This window comes from Zalophus californianus, chromosome 2 (assembly GCF_009762305.2).
Source record: "Zalophus californianus isolate mZalCal1 chromosome 2, mZalCal1.pri.v2, whole genome shotgun sequence".
NCBI classification, from domain to species: Eukaryota; Metazoa; Chordata; class Mammalia; order Carnivora; family Otariidae; genus Zalophus; species Zalophus californianus.
Genome location: NC_045596.1, coordinates 78,095,720 through 78,118,105, shown reverse-complemented (window position 1 = coordinate 78,118,105; position 22,386 = coordinate 78,095,720). Strand labels below are relative to the sequence as shown.

Below are 22,386 nucleotides of genomic sequence, written 5' to 3'. Positions count from 1 at the left end.
ATTTAATTAGTTACGGGGGTTAAAGGCAGAGAGAAAAGGCCAGGAGCCTAGAGGGATTTTAGGAGTAAAGTATCAAGGAGAAGTGAGGTCTCACATGGAGAAGGAAGTGTTGCTACTTTAAGGTTTAATAATTTTGTGACCCAGTGTCAAGTGTTGTGATTTCCAGTGTCAGGGGAGGTGAAAATGTGAAACATTAACCAACCCTGTACCTTGCTAGGGGTGATTCATACCCTTACTCTCTTCTTCAGTATCCTGGGTGTATTCAGCTTTCAAAACAGTAAATTTTGGAAGGATGTCATTTGCTCCATCAAAAGGGATAAAAAGTGGGGATATTGGCTGATAATAAGTACCCTCCCAGAATCTGTGAATTAATTCTTTTCTGGCAAAGTCGTGAAATGTGAATTTATATCACATGCCACTTGGAAACTATAATTTTAAAGAAGACACACACGTGGATCCAGAATTCAATTACCAGAGCTAAAGATAACAAAGATATTAATAAAGGTTGTGATGCTTGTTTGTTTCTGTTTTAAGACATGTGCAGAAATTTTGGTGTCATGCAAACATTACTGAAACTATAAATATGCAGCAGTTTTTAGTTGTTGATGTTTTTATTTTTAACATTGGATGTTAGTTTATCCTAAACACTGTAGGACAGTGGTTGGAACATAGTAGGCATATGATAGCACCAACTTTGGCAAGTGACAGATCAAATGAGACAGAGAATTTACCAAGACAACGGGAGTCAATACAAAACATATGCATATATATATTTCCTTACTATATCTGTATCCACACACATTTGCACATACATAAATAACTGCATAGAGAAAGGTCCAGAACAAAACACACTAGTGTCAAAAGTTGGTAGAACTGGGGAGTGGGAGGGAGTTTGAGGGGTGAATTTCCATTTTTGTTATTTGTTTTTTTATTATAGAATTTTAGCAACTGGAATAAATAAAATTTAAAATATGCAATTTTTTAAAAAAACTGTGACAGCATTAAAAAGGCAATAGTGTATGGGGTAGCTCAAAAATAAAAAGATAAAATAAATTATCATGTGAATTCACAGGTGGTATTGAAATGGTGCTACAGAGCTTACATAATCAGAAAGTATATACCAGAGCCATGTGAAACCTAGAGATTGGCTTGGGACATCTGCTCCCACCACTTAATAGCTACACAACCTCAGACAAGTCACTCCAACTCTCTGGGCCTCAGTTTCCTCTTCGAAAAGATGAGACAGTTGAATCAAAATTCTATGTAGATATTTAACTATACAACAAATAACTTTTCTGCAGCCACAAGCAATACTCACCCATGTTTCCCCCACCCCACAGTTCTCGTACAGGCACCCAGCCAGGGAGATAGGGCACAAAGAAATAAAACAATTCTCTGAGCATTTTTCCCCCACCTTTGGACCCCTGGCCTCCCTCCCACAGTCCTGAGCACAGTCATGATGGAAGTATGGACTTCTTGACTAGAGGACTTCTAGAGTGCTCTCACATTCTAGAAGCTCTGCTCTTCATGTGTATGGTGTACTCACACCTTGGATTTTTGTTTGTACCATACAGACCTACTTATCAACCTACCTACTTAACCACACTTACAAAAAGCAATAGATCATTGAGAGCATGACGAGGACCAGCACCGGGTTCCTAGCTTACAGTAGTGTTCTTCTCACCACCTCCTGCTGGCTCCTCCAAGTCAGTCCCTGACAGTAAACCCATTTTGAGAAGTGATAGGGTCAGTGGTGTTTGTGTATAGGAAGATTACTAATGAGAAAGCACATTCTGACATGTTATTTGTAAATTATGTCCAAAATTTTAAAAGAGGAAAACTGTAGGTGGACAAAACTATTTTCTATACCCCCAAGAAAGAATGAGGACACTAATACAAAATCTAAAGTTTTATTTTTTACGAAGTGGGAAAATAAAGAGTATTCGCGTCTCTACATTTGAAAAAATCTGGAAACTTACAGTTTTAGGAATTTATGTATCTTTTCAACAGTTTACTCAACAAATATCGTCCTTTGCTCCTGCTATGTACCAGATATGGCTGGGTGTTACAGATTCATGAATGAATTACACATAATTGTATCAAAATAAGCTCTCTGTGTAGTGGGGCACAGAAAAGGTCAATGTGACCTATCGCTGTGTGTTAAGTGAACGCATAATGTGTAGTGTTGATGCAGAGAGAAAACAACAAACCCATGCTCAAAGAGTCTAGAATGACTTCCTGGAGGGGATAAAATTTAAGATGAACCTGGAAAGAAGAATAGGAGTTTATTAGGCACTGGTCAGAAAGGATACTTCAGGAAGACAGATTAAAGAGATCCTAGTGCTCAAGGGTGTTTAGGAAAATGAGAGAGGGTTAGTATACACAACAGCAGTACAACAAGAAAACAGTAAAATAATTATCTTATGTGAAGATCTTATCTGTAATCAGCTCTATGCTGAATCATTCAGGCAGAGGGAGAAGCAGGCTCCCTGCTCAGCAGGGAGCCCGATGAGGGCTTGATCCCAGGACCCTGGGATCATGACCTGAGCCAAAGGCAGATGCTTAACTGCCTGAGCCACCCAGGCGCCCCTGCCTACCCATTTTATAGTCATGGAAACTGAGATTAGGTGAAATGCCAAAAGTCACACACATAGTAAAAGGTGGTGCTGAGACGTAAATCTAAGTCCGTGGGGTCCCAAAGTCAATTTTCACAGCAATTACCCAATTCATAGGTACAAGAACCCGAAGTCTGTGTTCTCCTCTGGATACAGAAAGCCCTGCATCCATTTATTCAAAAAGTATGTATTCAGTTCCAAAGACTATAATAAGCACCAAGTATACAAAGATGAATAAGAGCCAGTTAGTTCTCTACAAAGTTATTATAAAATGCAGTACAAGAAATATTTTTAAACCCCTGACAGTGTTGACAGTAAGGCTGGGAGGAGGTAGGTTCTAGGCTGGCAGAGGTAGGAAAAGCAGAGAAAACTTCCTGGAGGAAATCATGGCCTGAGCTGGAGCTTCAAGGATGAGAAGGAGCAGGTGAAATAGGAGAGGAGGGTGACTGAAGCAGAAAGTATAGAAACTGCAGGTTGTGTCCAGTGGACAGTAGATGGTCTGTGGTGTTGGAAGGACAGAGAATGGAGTGGTGAGAAAGGAAAGTGCAATTGTACACACACATTAGATCATGGAGGAGCTTGTGCGCCAGGTTGATGAGCTTGCATTTATCTTCTTTTTTTTTTTTGTTGCATGTGTCAGTAGTTCCTTTTTATTGATGAATAGTATTCCATGTTATCAGTTGTACAACAGTTTATTTGTTGAAAGACACCCAGGTCATTTCCAGTTTTTTTTTTTATTTTTTTTATTGTTATGTTAATCACCATATATTACATCATTAGTTTTTGATGCAGTGTTCCATGATTCATTGTTTGTTCATAACACCCAGTGCTCCATGCAGAACGTGCCCTCCTCAATACCCATCACCAGGCTAACCCATCCCCCTACCCCCCTCCCCTCTAGAATTGCATTTATCTTCTAAGAAATGAAGTCTAGGATTTCAAACAGAGAAGTGACTTAGGAGGCAAAGGATACCACCTACGAGGCTTTGAAAATGTCTAGTGAGAAATGATAATGGCAGTGGAATCAGAAGCAGAAAAAGAGGCAGATTGAAGAAACACGTGGGCCATAAAATTAGGAGGACTGTTGATTGTTTTTATGCTGGAAGTGAGAAAGAGGAAAAGTCAAAGACAATTCTTAGTTGTGTGGCTTGGGGGAATCCTGGTTTATAACTTTGAAGTTTCCTATATTCATGAACTTCATTATGGATCTATAGAGTACTGTATATTTTAGGTGTGTCATTAATTATTTCACCAAATTTAAGAGATAATTTCTTCATTCCACAGTCACTAAAAAGAGTTTCTAGTTTGTGTGTGAAATCTGAGATTATAGTGTTTTAGTGGTCACGTTTAAAAAATATAAATTGTGTGTTCTTATCATTGATCGTTATTATTTTTAGGTCTTAATTTTATGTATGAAGCATATTGCCATAGATTTTATTTTCATTGTTTCCAACATTTTGAATTTAATTCTTATTCTTCATTTGGTGACATTTGTTTCCTTTGCTCTCTCATCCTAACACTCTGATATGTTCAGTTTCCCTTACAAGTGAATGTTGAAATTCCCAGAAGCTGGGCTATGGGTGTTTACATTCTTTGTTCTATCATTTTTCATATACTTGAAAATTTCCATCAAAGTTAAAAAACATATACAGATTTTTGGGTTTTTTTTTATTTTTATTTTTTTAAAGATTTTATTTATTTATTTGACAGAGAGCCACAGCGAGAGCAGGAACACAAGCAGGGGGAGTGGGTGAGGGAGAAGCAGGCTTCCTGCTGAGCAGGGAGCCCGATGGGGGGCTCGATCCCAGGACCCTGGGATCATGACCTGAGCCAAAGGCAGACACTTAACGACTGAGCCATCCGGGAACCCCTACACAGATTTTTTATAAGTATATGGATATAGACGGATTACATCCAGATAATTTGAATTATCATAATACATTACAATGGAGAAATAATTCATGCTTTTCATAGTTCTTGGAGCAATTAATCAATTTTAGATGTGTTCACTTCAGTTGAATAAAACTTTTAGAACCTACTGGATATCTGGTGGAGCTGGACTACAGTAAGGAATACAGAAATGACTGGGACTCTCAAATCGCGTTAAAGGATTTTTACAGTTGAACAGTAAGGAACAGTTATCTCTGGGAGGATTAGGACTAGATTGCTCAGTGGCATTGAGATAGGCCGTGGAGAGTCAATAGGAAATAAGGCATCACATGCACAGCTAACATGCACATGGGAAAACATTGCAAAAGCTACCTTAGCATAGAATTTGGTATCACCAATTTTGGCTTTGGTGGAACGGCAGTAAATAAGCTGAAAATTGAGTGAATTTTTGGCCGTGTTCTGTTGAACACAAAGTCTCCAGCAGAAGCTGTTATGATTCCACCTTCCATTTAGACATGGGGTGGCTGGGATCGAGTGAGGAAGATCAGGAGCAAGTCTGCAGCAAACTAGCCAGTAGCATAACTCTTGTAATAATCCATTTGCAAGTGGCGTGGACTTCAGTTCGAGCAGTGGCAACAGAAAGGAGAATAAGGATTAAGTGTGAGAGAGACAATATGGAGCTGATCTTCATTGTACACGTAGATGAATTGGACCTGAATGGGAGACAGGACTCCAAGCTTCTGACTGTGACAATGATATTACAGTCAGAAATAAGGAGCTGAGTCAAAAGAGAAGCTAGTTTTAGAGAGAAGATGTTCATCTGGTGTTGATGCTGAGGATAGTGTTGAATAAAATAAAGTAGTCTAATCCCGTAATGCTTTGAGTTTTGTGGAAGGGGGAAAGAAAAGAGGCAACTAACTTAGTAAACAAGCTGATTTGAGAGTGATAGGTGATACGAAGAAATCCAATAGAATGATGTGTTCTTGAAGAAACACATCAAGAGACTGAGATTGGGAGATCAAGAATCTCTTCGTGCAGGAGACATCTTGAGCTGAAACCTAAAAGGCAAGAAAGAGAGAGATCTTTTCTAGAGGAATGAAGAGCTTGTGCAAATGCCCTGGGGTAGGCCTGATTTGGGTGTGTTCAAAGCTACAAAGACCAGTCTGTCTGTCTTGAGAATGGTGAAAAGGACATGAGGACATGAGGGTAGGAAAGGAGACATAGAGGCCAGCAGCGATCAGATCAAGTGGGTCCCCACTGGCCTTGGTAAATAATCCGATTTCATTGTTGGTCAATGCAAAGGCATCAAAGGATTTGAAGAAGCAAGGGGGTGGAGCAGAAGATGGTGTGTGTGACATGATCTGATAATTGAAGCCAGTGTTGTGGATGAGATGCCCAAGGGAGAGACTAAAAGAGAGAACCTTGGTAAGAACCTGACTGTACTCAAACTGCAGAGAACAAAGAGAAAGGTCAAAGAAGTAGGATGGGAAGCAGTCTAGTGCTAATGCACAGTTCCCAAGAGAGGAGAAAGTTTCAAAAAGGAGGGAGTGGTGCAATGAAGTCAAGTGTCAAATGAGGCCAGGAGGTTGAGGGAGCACAGTCATTTAGATGTATCATACTATTTTCCACACACAAAATGTTTCAGATTCAACTTTGATTATTTAGTGAGGGAATATATTTAGTCCAAGGCTGTACACCTCATGATATAGGACATTAATACTTGCATAGGAGATAGATATAACTTTATAATGGGGAGACGGGATCTGTACTTACAAATGCTGAAGGACTGCCATATATATTTCTGTTATATTTTGTGTAAGGATTTCTTCTCATTATTTCTGTTGATGGAGTGATTCCTACATACTTCTATCTTCTCATATAAGAACTTCTTTAGGAACAATAATCGAAATGGAAAGGAAAACAACAAAAGGAAACCCTGAAGTCCTTCCCAGGCACTGGACTAGGTATTGATTATGCAGAAATGAATTAAGATAAGCACCATTCCTAAAGCTCTGAACTTGCCTTTTAGTGGGGAAGAAATAATGAACAAGAAGAGTAGAGAGCAGTGGGAGATGATATCAGGGGCTGAGGTCCAGGATTTAGAGGTGAGGGGCCCTTCAGAAGAAGGGATGTCTGATATCTGAAGAATGAATAAGAGTTATGAAACAGGGTGATGATATTGTGGGTAGTGTAATGACCAGTTTGATTTGACCCTGGTAGGGCTGCGGTCCCTGGTTATTCAAACACTCATCTAGGTGTTGCATGCTCCCTCTTTCTCCCTCCTTCCCTCCGTCTCTCCCTCCCTCCATCCCTCCCTCCCTCACTTCTCCCTCCCTCCCTCTCCCTCTCTGTTTCTCTCTTTCTTTTCTTTTCTCTTCTCTTCTTCTCTTTCTTTCTTCCTTCCTTCCTTCTTTCCTTCCTTCCTTCCCTCCCTCCCTTGCTCTCTCCCTTTTTCTTTCTCTTTCTTTCTTTCTTCCTTCCTTTCTTTCTTTCCAAAAAGTGGCATCATTTATGCAGATTGGCCAAAAACTTGCTTTATTTGCTTAGTTGACTAATGGATGCCCTTCTGATTTAATACATACAAATCTGCTCTTTGTTTTTATGGCAAAACAGTATTCTCTTGGAAGGACATATCATAAATAATTACCTAACCATTCCTCAATTGATTATTAGTTGTTCTCATTCAAATAGTTAATTCCAGCTGCCTTTTGTTGAAATATTTCATGCATTTTTTCTTTTTTTTAAGATTTTGTATTTATTTACTTGACAGAGAGAGTACAAGCAGAGGGAATGGTAGAGGGAGAGGGAGAAGCAGGCTCCTAGATGAGCAGGGAGCCCAATGCAGGACTCGATCCCAGGACCCTGAGATCATGACCTGAGCCTAAGGCAGACGCTTAACTGACTGAGCCACCCAGGTGCCCCTCATGTATTTTTTAATAAACAGTGCTACAGTGAACATCTTTGTGTATGTGTGTGTATGTGTATATATACACATACATATATACATATGTATATTATATATGTGTGTACATTATATATACACATACACGTATATTGTATATACACATATATATGTATAAATATGTACACATATACACATGAGGTATATATACCTCATATACACACACACACACACACACACACATATATGCATACATACATATATACATACACACACACACACCTAGAAATGCCATTATGTCTGTAAGATGTATTCCAAGAAGTGGGATAACCTATTTAGAGGTGTCCAGAGATTTAATTTTTATTTTTATTGTCAATTTTTCTCTAAGGTGATGCCAATTTACACTACAGCCAGTATATGCAAAGTCACATTTCCTCAACTCCTCATCATACAATATATCTTAGCTAATCTGATGAGCAAAAAGAAACTTACCCTCTTGGTTTACATTGTGTTTATTAAATTAATTGAGAAAGGGAGTAAATGTATTTTTGAAAACATTTTTCTAAGAGCGCCATATAGACTCCGTGGCAGAGGCAAAGACTGTAGTCAGGAAAACATTCAGGAGGACTTTATATTAATAAAATTCAGAGATCATAAAGACTTAAACTGGGGCAGAAGAATGTGCCTCTCTTTCACAAGTAAGTGCATCTCCAATAGCATGTTGATTCTGTGTCACCATTAATCATATCTAAGCATGATTTCGAAAGTATTTCTTGAAAAGAAGAAAAAAAAACTTTTTTTCTTTTGGAGTTGGAACCATGCAGTACCTCCAAATTGTGTAATACATTTAAGGCATTATATATTCAGCTACTTAAATTTAAATGATGAATCCATTAATATGTTGCTTGAAATATAGACCATAGTCTTTGTCTTCTGAAGGATATTTTAATCAAAATATTAAAAATAAGCTAGAGTCTCATTCAAATAGTTAATTTCAGCTGCCTTTTGTTGTAATATATCATGAATTATCTCTCTGATGGATGGGCAGCCAAATGCAGATAAAATTAGCTTTGCAGTCATTCATTTTAAATTGCTCTTGAATCATTTGGAAGTAAATTCCATTTCAGAAGAATACGCTTCAGGTCTCAGACAAAGAGATAATAGTCCTATATTTTATGATATAAGCAATAATAGTTTGAGTCTTATGATTCAGAAATATAGAAACTTATGTATTAAGTTGATGAAAATTAAGGCTTGATACATAGCAATAAAACCAGCAACCTAAGCTTCCTAGATTGATGTTCATAGCGTAATATTTTCCTGTCAAGATTTAGGTGGAATGAAAGTCTATAAAAATAATACATGGTACAAAGCTTTCTCTTCTTGTATATAAATGAAAAAACAAAGGCTATATGAGATAACAAAAAAGAAATATCGAGATTTACCTGATATCAAGATGAAAATGGTAATTATCAATATTGAATAATGGTAGAAAGTGGAAAATTAAGTCCAATATTACAGGAGGGTAAAATGAATAATAATATTATATCTAAATTGAAAAGGCAGTTATAGTTTTAAGCTAATTGTGAATTAAATGTACAGAATAAGGCCAACTTCGGAAATTTTACTTCGTTAATTTGAACAAACTACGTGCAGAAAACTTGTTTAGCGATTTTATTAATCAAGTCATATGGCCGAATTACCACAATGCCATCCGTATCGGCATCTGGGGTGTGCCTTTATACAACATATAATAATTTGGGATAACTGTGGCATGTTGCCAGAAATAAGTTCATTGTCTGAAGTTGCTGTTCACAAATTGAGTTCCTGTTATCTCCCTGAACACTTCGAGGCTCTTTGGATATTTATATTAAGAAATAAAATAGTAATAGGATGCATTCACTGATCTCCCTGCTGAAAAAACAAATTGTTCTTTTATAGCTTCAAGTTTTGTAGCATGACCTTAATAGTATCAGAAAGCTGGTTGATTTAGATAGTAAAATGAATTGCATGCTAGCAACTGATCTCAGTAAATAGTCTACCAACTCAAGGTAGAATCTCAAACCTTGTTATCTCCATGTATTGAACTTTAAAATCTCAAACCATATTATATCCATGTATTAAGAGTCTTCTAGTGGCCTGAAAGACTTAGCCTCAGTGTGGCAGGGATATTACTTGTTTTTGATCAGACACATGAATGGGCACTGGAGTACATCCAAAGGGAAAGCCAGGAACAAATAAAATCGCACACTTTCCCTTGCACACCATTGCAAACACACTTGCTTAGAGACTTATTTGGAAGCTGAGTTTCTCTCTCTGGAAAGCCATGATTCTTCTAGAAAACATCTAATCACCATAAGAAGCTGGGCAATAGCAAACAAGTTCTAAACCAAAAATCCACTAATAAAGATATAATTTTAATTCTCAGACTTTTCCGTGAAGTAGATAGAATGCTCAGTTAACTGACATTTGTAGACAGGATCGACTTCATGGGTATGTGACCTGCGCTATCACATAGGACTCTTGGTTTAATGCTCATCTGTCACCATCCCAGAATTCTTCATACAACGAGGATTCCCCAAATCTTCACACTGCACCAGGCCACACAAAGTTTGTAGCCAGTCCAGTTTGTAGATTTTGCTATTGTTACAACCTCTGGTATTTGTAAATTCATTTGAGGCAATATGAACTCTAAAATACCTCATGAACCTTTTCCAAATGATCACAGTTGCCATTTGTTGAATATTCATGCTTTTGTAAGATTTTTATTGACCTCCTATAATGTGCCTGGCACAGTGCTAAACTTAATGGAAAATAGAAATAAAAATGACAATAATTCCTGCCTCCAAAAGAGCTTTCATTCTAACATTAAGCATTTGTTATATGTTTCTGGCTTTTGAAAACTGGTAATAGTTGCATAAAACTGGTTGACAAAACTGAAAAGTAGATTGCACCATATGTGTGCAAGGCAGATGCATACATAGTGCAGAGGGGCTAAGTGTTCATGAAAAGGTGTTTGTAGATGCTCATTTGCAGATGATCAGTTTTTTCCCTTGTTAAAGACATGGTATTTGGAGTTGATTACTTTTTCCTTGTTAAATACACATGGTATTTGAAGATGGTCATTTTTTCCTTATTAAATACACATGATATTTGGAGATGATTATTTTTTCCTTGTTAAATACACATGGTATTTGGAGATAGTCATTTTTTTCCTTGTTAAATACATATAGATGTAACCATGCTAGATGTTTAAATACTCAGAAGTTTTCCTTTATAATTTTGGCTGAAGAGAATTGGCTTGCTTGTTTGATTTTCAAAATGTACTCTAGAAAAAAATTTAAGATGAAATTTCGTTAAAAGACAATTTCTGAAATTAATGCTGAGACTTACCATTTCTGTCTAGAGCAAAGAAAGTATTGTCTTAGCATACTTCACCTGATGGTGGGGGGTTGTTGTCTGGGCCAGTTTACATGGGGCGGGGGGCATGGTATCCGGGGCACCTGTTGCAAATGAAGAAGGGAAGAAGTTCCCAGCAGCATGTGAGCCCAACGATAATCAGTCCATTCCCATTTTGTCAAATCTACTCCCTTATACATATCTTACCAAGTCAAGGTCTTGAAAATTATCTTTAGATGTGCCATTCCCATCCCCTGAATTGAGCACTAGAAGTAATGTGCCACATTGCCTGATGTGAATTTATCTAGGCATAGACTTAAACGCTGTATGTGTGTTATAAGAAATAGTAATAAAATAATATGATGTCGTTGGTTAAGGCATCTCCCTACATCCAACTGAAGAGATGGGGTTTATGCAGAAACTAGAATGATATGCAAAATAAACATTGTATTTACCACATAATGAAAATATTTCAAGTGATGGAAATCATTCCTTAATAAGTTGCATATTAAGTGTTATTTAACGAACACTTTGAAAAATCAGCACTTGATGAACCTTCAAAGCAAGATTTAGAATTATTTCTCTTTACTGGCAGTGACCCTCTTGTCTTAAAACTCAAAATTAAAGAAATACAAAATTAGTTTGTCCATACATTTTTTTTAAAGACATCATTAAATCATTACTACTTTTTCCAGCACTTAACAGAGCCCCTTTTGAGTTGAAAACATATGTGTGACTTTCCCAACTTCCCTTGGTCTTCCCAGTAGTTTACAATAAAATAATCAGAAGGAAGAAATACATGCTTTTGGCAAGGAAGGATAATCAATTTTTAGTGCCTATCTTTCTGTAGGTTGTGAATACATAAGTACTTTGCTACATGATTGAATAAGCTAAGGTAGTAAACAGTCATCTGGTATTTTGCAATCATCATTCCTTCTAAAGGAACAAATCTCCCTTTCTAAAACGATGACTGAAAGGAAAGTTTTTATATTTTGGAAACCTAAACAAATGCATTAAAATGCATACACATTTTGGTATGTATAAATATACACCAATAGTAAAAAAAAAAATGAATTGACATTCTGTCTTCTTGAGTAATAATTAAAAAGAACAGCTAACATTTTACGGAATTTCAGTTTGATATTTTGTGGCACTCTACTGATTATCAGAACTGTCTATCATCATATATAACAATAAGTGCGTGGCAGGGGAGTGAATAAGGCCTTCAAGACCTCAGCCTTATGTCAATGGATCTGTCAATACCTCAGTCCCCCATTCCTTTGCCTTTCTGAACTATGTTTATTTAAGCAGTTTTGAGTGATCTTGCATATTGACCAAAGAAGCTGAAATTGATGGAACCAAGGTTATTCTTTAGTTAGCTGACAGCTTGGATCCTTGATGTTCAACAATGGAAAAACCAGAAACGATGCCCTGCCAGAAGATAGCAAATTAAGGAAGTAAAGTGAGAAAGAAAGCTAGCTACAGGAAGCATCATCTATATCCCAGTGTCAGAAATTTATAACTGTGAGGAGCTTTGAAAGCTAGCTGTGTCTGTGATGCAAGTGAAGCCAATTTTTACCGCAGAACATATTGGCAAAGATCAAACATGGTTACTGTTTGACAGCTATCCCATGAGCTAGATGGAAAAAGTGCCAGGCCAGGTTTCTTAGCGAACAAATGGCCATTTTACAAATGGCCATCTCCCCAAACAGGGCAACAACTGAATGAGGAATAAAATGAATTTTAAGGTAACATACGAACAACCAGTCTTTACCCATACTACCTCATGTATTTGCTACTGAATGTGTATACTTTTAAAGAACTTTTAAAAACTTTTAATTTGGACCTCACACCTTTAACCTTACATATTAGCCTGGGGTGCTTTACCAACTTACAGAATGAACAATACTTTTGCTCTCCACTAGCTGTCACAGGAAGAAAATTATCAGGTCTAACTTAGTTTCAGTGTATTGGAAGGACTTTTTACCTTGACTTTTGTGAAATATGATGATAGGGTTTTTAGGGCATTTTTTTTATTTTCTATTTTTATTTGGAACCATACAGAACCCAAGTTATGAAAAACATACCTCCAAGTGTACAAATATCTCAAGTGGTTTTGGAGTTTTGTTTATTTGGTGGTGTTGAAACAGCAGGGTGGGAGCAATATATTTGAAAATTTTCAGTTCTATAAAAAATGAGACTATTGACTATTGTTTTTCGTGATAATACTCAGTAATATTCTAATGAGAATAGGTTTGACTAGTCATATCATACATCTGATATTTGAGGTATAGTTTCTCTAAGACCAAACAGCATTGCTAGGCTCTAGGTTCTACTATCAATCTACTATTGACTGACTTGATATTATTATCTGTATTTCCAGTGCTGAGAATAATCCTGAGCTCAATAAATACTTCTGGTTGAATGAATGAATAAATGAATGAATATGTCATGCAATGGCATCTTTTGAAAATAAAGATAGGTTTGAATCTAAACTTAAAGATCATTAATTTCATGTTCCTATTGTTCCTTCTTGGCTTCTTGCAAAGACTTAAGGTTTACCTATGAGCCTTATATTTTTCAAACAAATTTTTGTAAGGAAACTTTTTGTTTTTGTTAGCTTTCAAGGGAACTCTTTGTTGTGGGAGATGTAGTACTATATTGGGAAGATCACAGTTTTTGAGTGAGATAAGCCTGGATTCTCATTCCAGTTGTGCTATTTACTACATGCATGTTCAGGGCAAGATATTTACCTTACCTGATGTTGAGTTTTGCCATGCGTAAAAATGAGAATAATAACCAAAATATTAATTGGGCAGCCAGTCAAGAGACGTAACGTACTGCCTGGTGCATAGCAGGCACACACACCCTTAATTAGATCATCTATGAGTCATTATTTTTAAATTAATAGCAAGTAAATGGCAAATGGCTACAATGATTTGAATGTTTTCCACTTTCTTCTTGTTTTACCAGACGATGACTTTTTTCATGAACTCCCAGAAACCTTTCCATCTGATCCACCTGAACCTCTACCACATTTTCTTATTGAGCCTGAAGAAGCTTATATTGTGAAGAATAAACCTGTGAACTTGTATTGTAAAGCCAGCCCCGCCACCCAGATCTACTTCAAGTGCAATAGTGAATGGGTTCATCAGAAGGACCACATAGTAGATGAGAGAGTAGACGAAACCTCTGGTGAGTTTTCCCTGTATTTGGACTACTGTTGAGGATTCACTGACTCACTACTTTGGCATGATGTCATACTGTTCTTTCGATTGTGAGTGATTATCCTTTGGCAAAAGTTTTGGTTCAGTTTGGGTAGAATTTGGTGGTCTCAATCCATGCATTGCAAAGAAAAATGGGATGAATAAGTCTTGATTTGATTCCTGATGGACATAGTTCATGCTGAAAAAGATAAATGAGGAAAATGAATAGATGGGATAAATGGCAAGTGCCCAAGTCAAAGATAAATTTCATTTGTGTGTCAATTCTGGTGTCTGGTCTAAATATCCTGGGATTGGGGAACATGTTCAACTAAGGATAAGTTTGTAATTTTTATTTACGACTATCAAATGTCAATTCACATGCATAATTTCCCCTTATATTTTTAAACAGTTTGTAAACGTTGCAGATTCAAAGTATCCTGTGTCCTTCGCTTACATTTAAAAATAAATCCTAATTATCTCTTACCTAAAGTTAAATTGAGAGTGATTGAGAATAGTGATAGTGTGGGATCCATGAAGAAGCGAAGGGGTGAGTGTAGCCACCATCTGTGTGGTTCTTGATCAGATTATCTTTGTTCCTGGCATGGTGAAAACGCCTGACTTTATTGCTCAGTAAATATTATCTCTGACAGTAAAATACTAAAGGCAGAGAGAGGATTAAGTAGATTTTAATAACCTGTGGGATTTAGATTGGCTAAAAAGGAAACTTTCTTGATAGCATCTTTTTACTCCATGATGGGTGACTTAAGATAGTTGTGTAATCTCCTACAGTTATTACAAACTGGAAAGATGTGTATCTTTCTACAGTGGTTTAAGTGCTTTTGCTCTCTACCAGTGAGAATAACAATTGGAACTTTCAGATCCATTCCAGATCTATGATTTTATAATATTAAGACATATATCGTAAATATAAAGATTTCACTGAACAACATTTCCAAGCTAAATAGGAAACATTTAAATATCTTTATTTTCTTTCATAAATATCTCTCCCTACTAAAATAGGTACATGTTTTCAAAATCCAAACTGTAATTAATTCATCTTTTTATCCAAATGTCGGATTAACCAAGGTTGAGCAGAGAGCAGCTCTTGAGGGAGATCTATGTTCCTTATCTCTAATAATGTGAAGGGCATATTGAGGTGATGGGACATAAAGAAATGGAACAGACTGTGAGAGCACAGAGAAAAGGCATCATTTAGAAAAGCATGTGAAGCATATACTGATATAACACAAATGGGTCTTAGACAATCAGGTGTCAGCTCTACATAATTGTTTGTCAATTTGTGAATCAATATGCTCGCTGCCTGCAATCTGATGGCTGTAGAAGTAACTGGGTATCCAACTGTACGGTAGCTTTACTTCAGGGAATTGTCCCACCTCTCGTTCTGATTACTCAGAAAATAACTCCACCAGATGTCTACAAAATCTCAAGTGAATTAGTTTTATTTGTTTCAGCTCATTTACTTGTAAAGATTTCGAACACACAAGTTTTAATGGTAAGAGGCAAAAGAAAGACATCACAAAGGCTAAGATGAAAGTCACAAACATATTTAGGCTTCTCTTTACTGAGTTAATGAAAATGCCTATACAGGGAGATTAGGAATAAAACCTAAACTGCTCTGATATTGGGCACCTCTGCCAGCTTCATGCTATGCTGGTAACATACATGTATGCGCGTGTGAACATATATATCTATTAGTAAGACATTTCCCTTCTTAAAACATTATACATTTTATTATTTCCACATAAAATTAATTAATATTGCCTATACCAGTTATTAAGAATACCTTGCAAAGCATTTATAAATGGAAACATGTGGCATGTTTCTCTTCAACTTCAGGATGGGACAGATGAGGACTAAGGGCAGAATTGGCAGCTGCCAACACTTGCGCAGTGCTCCTCAGATTCATGGATGGAGTGGAATGCAATGTAACTTTGGGTTGTCTTTCATGTTCATCCAAAACTTTACAAGAAACCCAGCATCCAGACAAATGTATTACCTTTCAAGTTAGAAAAAAAATAAAGATGCCCTCAGATATCAATACTATCTGGAATGTTCTTAACATGCTAGCCTGTGCAATTAGGCAAGACAAATAACTGAAAAATACAAAAATTGTTTTAAAAGGCAGAAAAATGATCATTTTTGACAAATAGTATGATTTTGTATATCTAGAAAAAGTGCATTTTTAAATAAAAAAATGACAAAACATCAAGAGAATACAGAAAAGTGGCTGAAAAAAAGATTTATATAACCCATCAACTTCTCTTTTACAGATGGCCATTCAAATTATAATGGAACAAAAGATATCATTTGCAATAACTATGTAAAAGTAAATATGTATGTATAAAGTTAACAAGAAATTTGCAGAATTTTAGAAAGAAAAACTTTAAATGCTACAGAGAGTATTAAAAATACAATGATTTAAACAAGTGGAAAAACTTACCTTGTTATTGGATACTAAGACAGTATATTTTTACAATCTTGCAACTTAAGAAAAGTCTCTTCTGGATGGTTTCAGAGATTGCAGTCTTTGTAAAATAGGAAAACCTTAAAATGTAGAAAGACAATATTTTTAAGTGTTTGCTGTTTATAAATGAATCAGTAAGTCACCAACATTGTATGAAAAGTAATTTGTGAAAAGAGCTGGAAGAATTCTGACATAGTGGTATAATGAGGGAACCCCAGCTCTTTGTAAATATATTGCAAAACTAAAGAAGTGAAGAGTTTGATCTGAGCAGAGAATAAGACATACAGATTAATGGATTAAAATAGGGACCAGGAAATACTCAGTTAAGGCATTTTATAATGTGTTAAGGTGGGTTTTCAGTCCACAACGTAGGCAGTTGGAAATTAAATGAATAAATGAATGAATAAATAATAAATAAATAGGGTAAATAATGAATAAATAAATAAATCTTGGATTTTATCTCATTTATTAGAATAAAATAAATTCTTGATGTTAGGGCTTAATGTCGTCATCATCACCACCACCACCACCATCATCATCACTAACATCACTAGGAGAAAATTTTGGCAATTGGTTGGTTGGTTGGTTGGCTGGTTTCAGTGGTAGGGAAAGCCTTTTTAATAAAGACAAAATTAAGAAGTCTTATAAGAAAGCATTCTTAAAGTTGAATATCCAAAGCCAAAAACCCCAAAAGCCAAGGGACAAATACACACACACAGCAATATATCTGTGGACATACATTAATCCAAGGGCTAGTTTAATTAATATATTACTAGTTTTTAAAGTATATTTAAGAAAAAGATCAGCAACCCAATGGAAACTTGAGCAGAGGTTGAACATGAAGATGCAGGAAAAGAAATGCAGATTGGTAAATAAGCATTTAAGATATTGTCAGGATCCAAACAGTTAAGAGTGTTGGTAAAGGAATGGGATAGGGAATATCTCATCCTTTGTTGATGAGATTGCAAACTGGTACAATCTTTTTGAAAGCCAATTTGAGAATACCTACCAATATTTAAAAGTATATACCCTTTCACTCAGTAATTGCAAATTTAGGATCTAAAACTAAAATTCCAAATGAGCACCAAGACTGAAATGCAAGGTTGTTCCTTGCACCCTTTTTGGAGAGGTGGATTGAGTCTGTTCATCCCTGCATGGACTATTGTGATGCTTTTTAAAATAATGAGGTTTCTCTATATGTGAGGCTATAGAAAAGTCTCTCACATAAAATTTGAAGTGAAAACCAGAGTATAGATCACTGCATGTACTATGTCCTCATTATGTAAAGGATGCACATATATTTTACAATGCATTGGGATGTTTTGGAGAAATATGTAATAAGCAGTTGGCAGCTCAAATTCTGGGGTGAGAGGAGATTTCTTTTATAATTTTGTTTTTTTTTTCCAATCCTGTGAATGTGTTATTTTCATAATAAATAATGAAACCTGAAAAAAAAGTCCAAACCATTTTATTGCATCTCTTTGCCTGTTATCATAAATCTCCAATCTGAACAAGTATTGGGGGAAAATTTGTGGGCTTCTTATATTACAGCTCTTTGCTTTCCCATGAGGTCAGAAGCATTATAAATGGAATTGAAACTGAAATACATGGTTTTGGGGATTTTTTTTTCCCTGAAGTTGGATTCACCTGCAAATTTGGTTCTCAACTCTTCATTTAATACAGTCTGACTGTAGTGTTATTGGGGGTTTAGTGGTTCTTAACAGCAAAAAATGTTAGAGTACATCAAGTCTTAAAGTATGTTACAAATCAGAGAAATTTCTTGGCGTTTAAAAAATCAAATGGTTCTCGGATGATGCAGGAGAGAGAGAAGTCACTACAAATGAGTTTGGTTTTATAGATAACTCTGCCTTAGAATTACAATATTTGGAAGCATGTTCAGTAGCAATCAGATACATTGAAAAAATCAAATACATTCTCGAAAACCCTCATCAAAGATAACTTCACATTGAAAAACTGCAAAACAATAAAACTGGAAAAAAAATTTCTCCTCCAACTCACAAAATTCTTCCTTTTAAATTATGAAGGTGTTAAATAGACTCTCCAGTTCTGTACTATGAAGTAAACAATGATTTGTACTCCCCGAGCAAAGCTATACCATTGATGATAAAATGTACTGAATAAAGATCATTTATTACTGTTAATGTTTGCCTTCCATCATTTAAACCACATTTGCATGTCTTGCAAATATGTAATATAAGAAACAAAAAAGTGAAAAGTAGTATATTAGATGTTTTGAAAATTTCAATAGTCAGAAGCTCTTGATTTGGTAATATAGTAATAAGTATCAATGTTCTTTCAGAATTCCATAGAAATCTTGATCTGCTCAAAATTGTATGGTTATATTTTTAAGAAAAACTCAGGCTTGGGGCTTGCTTTCTATTTACTTGAAGTCTTTTCAACCCTTGTTTCCATGGTACCTATGATTTACCATCGAAAAGCAAATATTTCTCCTCTACAAAAAAGCAGGGAGGTTAGAAAACCTCGGTTGGTTTGAAATTTTAATAATCCCCGAGATTTTCCCTTCTCCTCTTTAATTATTCTCACATTAGCAAAATATTATCTGTAGGGCCAACTCAACAACAATAAAAAGTTCCAAGCTTTATATCAAACGCCTTACATGTATTATGTCATTTAGTTACCACGACAATCTTAGGAGATAATTTCTGGGATTCTCCTTTTGTAAATCAGAGTACTGAGGCTCAGCAAGGTAAAGAAACTAACGTGCCCCAAATCAACATAGCTAGGAGGTGGCAGAGCAAAGGTATGAACCCAGGGCTCTTTGATTCCTTTGCTCTTGACCCTGCACCCGGTAGTGTCTCCCTAAATTCTGCCATAACTACTGAACACGTAACAGTTTGTCTAAAAAAAGATCTATGAATACATTTTCCCCTTTTCTCGAGAAAAGAAAATCTGGTTCAGAATGTCAGCTAAATATTTATCTTTCACGCTTTCGCCTGCCTTTTTGTGTCGGATTTTCTTTTTTTTTTTTAATTTTTTTAAAGATTTTATTTATTCATTTGAGAGAGACAGAGAGCACAAGCAGGGGTGAAGCAGAGGGAGAGGGAGAAGCAGACTCCCCGCTGAGCTGGTAGGCCAACATGGAGCTCAGTCCCAGGACCTGGCGATCAGGACCTGAGCCAAAGGCAGACGCTTGACCATCTGAGCCACCCAGGCGCCCCTGTGTCAGATTTTCTATATCTGAGCCCTTTCTCATTCTGGAATAGCTTGAACTAGTGCTTGGGATTTGATTCTTTCTATTCTTGAAGGTCTTTAATATTTTGCCAAATAGCAAAAGGGTAAGCCTTAACAGAAAAAAAAAAAAAAGAAAGAAAGAAAGAGAGAGAGGAAAGAAAGAAAGAAAGAAAGAAAGAAAGAAAGAAAGAAAGAAAGAAAGAAAGAAAGAAAGAAAGAAAGAAAGAAAGAAAGAAAGAAAGAAAGAAAGAAAGAAAGAAAGAAAGAAAAGAAAAGAAAAGAAAGAAAAGAAAAGAAAGAAAAGAAAAGAAAAGAAAAGAAAAGAAAAGGAAAGAAAAGAAGAAAAGAAAAGAAAAAAACTGATTAAGAGAAGCTAGAACAGGGCACATATTTAAGTGAATTTGCCTTTACTCCAAAAGGAGCTTTTGCAAATATGCTGTGCTCATTCAGGTTTCCATTTGGTGCAAGAGAGGCATAAGTGAATTTTTCTTTTCTCCTCTTCTGTTCTTATTTCAGATACCTCTTCTCTCCATCCTGTCACCAAAAACAGAAATGTCAGCTTCAACCCTTACTCCCAACTTTGACTGTTGACAGCTACTGCCAGTTCTTCTCAGAATTGTCCTGCAAACATCCTTCTGTCCTTAATTCTTGCTATAACCCCCCTACTATATATAGACCTTTATCATATGCCTTTCAGATGATTTAGGTAGCCTCCAACACCTTCTTGGTTTCAGCCTTTTTCCACAGCAAACCATTCTCCAGGTAGTTACTAACCTTCTTCTCATAGTTTCTCTTCCACCACATGTCCCAGACACTGGGCAAATTTGGTTTTTCCTCTTAAACTGTGTTCAGTGAACCACCAGTGTCTTGTAAGTGCTATTTGGGAAAACAAAACAAAAAAAGAAGCAAAAGCTTTGTGGTCAAATACTTTAGGAAACACTGTAATAATTATATTCCCCTTTTGGAGAAAAGTATAAAGTATATTTTCCTGTAAAAGTCCCAGGAAAGCTCTGCATTGGAAAACTTTTTTTTAACCTCATCATATTTGGCAACTGAACTCCTTTTCACAGAACCTCTATTAAAATATCATGAGACATTAATGTCATTACCAAGACATGATTTAGGAGATGCTGCTCATACATTTTCAAAGGGAAACTAGATGGGATTTGTTTAAGTTGTATTAAATGAATGTGAACACTCTTTTCTTTACATTTTGGTGTCTTGGAATCATAGAAACTTTAAGTTGTGAGACTGTGGCAGGCATTTAAACTCAATGCATAACTGGCATGCTCTTCATTAAATCAAGTATAATCAACTTTCTGTTATCTGGACTTACTGGTCCTACTTAGGTCATACGGAACTTTAGAAAACAAGTCTGCTTACTTCCTGGCTTTACTAATGTTAGATCCTTGAGAGGGACAGTTATGTTTCCTTTCTCAAGTTACCTCTCCTCTTCCTTCTAAACATTATAAACTCAAGAGTAATCTCCATGAGATCAAGGATTATGTCTGCCTTTTTCACTATTCTAGTTCCATCCTTGACTTGGTGTTTGTTCTTAGCAGGTGCTCAGTAAGTTATGTGTGTATGAATTAATGATCCTTTACCCCATACTTTTCCTATCCTACTTCTGTCAAAATCCTACTCATGCTTAAAGAAGTATCTCAAATGCAATATTGGGGATGAATCCTTCTATAAAACTCAAGTGATATGTAACATGTCTACATTTCCCTTATTTGTACTTCCACTTTTATTATATTCGTAAGTGTGAATTGTGTATGTGTGGTAAGTTAAACCATTAGAGAGTATCAATATTCAACCATTTTTGAGGTAAAAAATGGCAATTTCTTATAATGTCATGTTATTTTTGGAGTTATATTCATATATATAAGATATACAATATATAAATATATATGTGATATACACATATAAGTAATATATGTATATAAAATACATATGTACATAATATACATATGTAACTATGTATATGTGTGTATATATATTTATATTTGTCTCTTCAACTAGATTGGAATGGTATTGTATGGCCTCTGTTTTGTAAAGTTGTGTCTGTTGTGAATTTTACAACACAAGGCTCTAAGCACAGGAGATAATAAAAGTTTGTTTCGTGGGGTTATAGCTACTCATCCTACTAAATTTGAGTAACTGAAACTTAGTGAAACATGATGACAATGTTTTTATTTGAGATAGTTCATGAATAGGTGATCTGAGGAATAGGTAAGATAATAATCTTCCATAAGAAGAGCTATTTTACATATTACACACACACATACTAATCATTCTTCTCTATGTAAAATAATTACTTTAAACTCTGCTCTTATTAACAGAATGAACATTTTCAAAAGGAATTATATAAATTCCATGGCCTTTGTTTAAATTTTAGGAAATGGTGCATAAAATTTGGAAGCTCTATTTCAACTTCATTCCATAATTTTTTTTATTAAGTCAGTGGGAGTACTGCCTCTGTAAGAATAGAGCCTTCTATCTGTAATATATTTGCCTGCCAATGAAGATAAATGATTCTGGGATACAAACCAATTATTTATTTGATTTCCTTCCCGTAGGCACTTATTTCAATACCAGAAACTAACAACTTTTGTTTTTCAGTTTAAGGCTGGCCCCAAAATAAAAATAGAAAATTGGTAAGGATCCATGTAGGAT

The 22,386-nt window shown here is 35.8% G+C and overlaps 1 protein-coding gene and 1 long non-coding RNA gene across 6 annotated transcripts in view; one reads left to right on the top strand and one right to left on the bottom strand.

Annotated features, from left to right (window-relative positions):
• UNC5C (unc-5 netrin receptor C) overlaps positions 1–22,386 on the top strand; it is a 343,908-nt gene that overhangs the window by 184,332 nt on the left and 137,190 nt on the right. For all 5 annotated transcript variants that reach the window (XM_027599021.1, XM_027599024.1, XM_027599022.1 and 2 more), the window contains exon 2: positions 13,780–14,001. In XM_027599021.1, coding sequence (XP_027454822.1) covers positions 13,780–14,001 — 222 coding nt within the window. The remainder of the gene's footprint in view (positions 1–13,779; positions 14,002–22,386) is intronic.
• Positions 15,832–20,576, bottom strand: LOC113924787. Its single transcript, XR_003520800.1, has 3 exons — positions 20,485–20,576; positions 16,474–16,577; positions 15,832–16,029 (listed from the first exon to the last, which is right to left on the bottom strand). It is a non-coding gene; the product is annotated as an uncharacterized LOC113924787 (long non-coding RNA).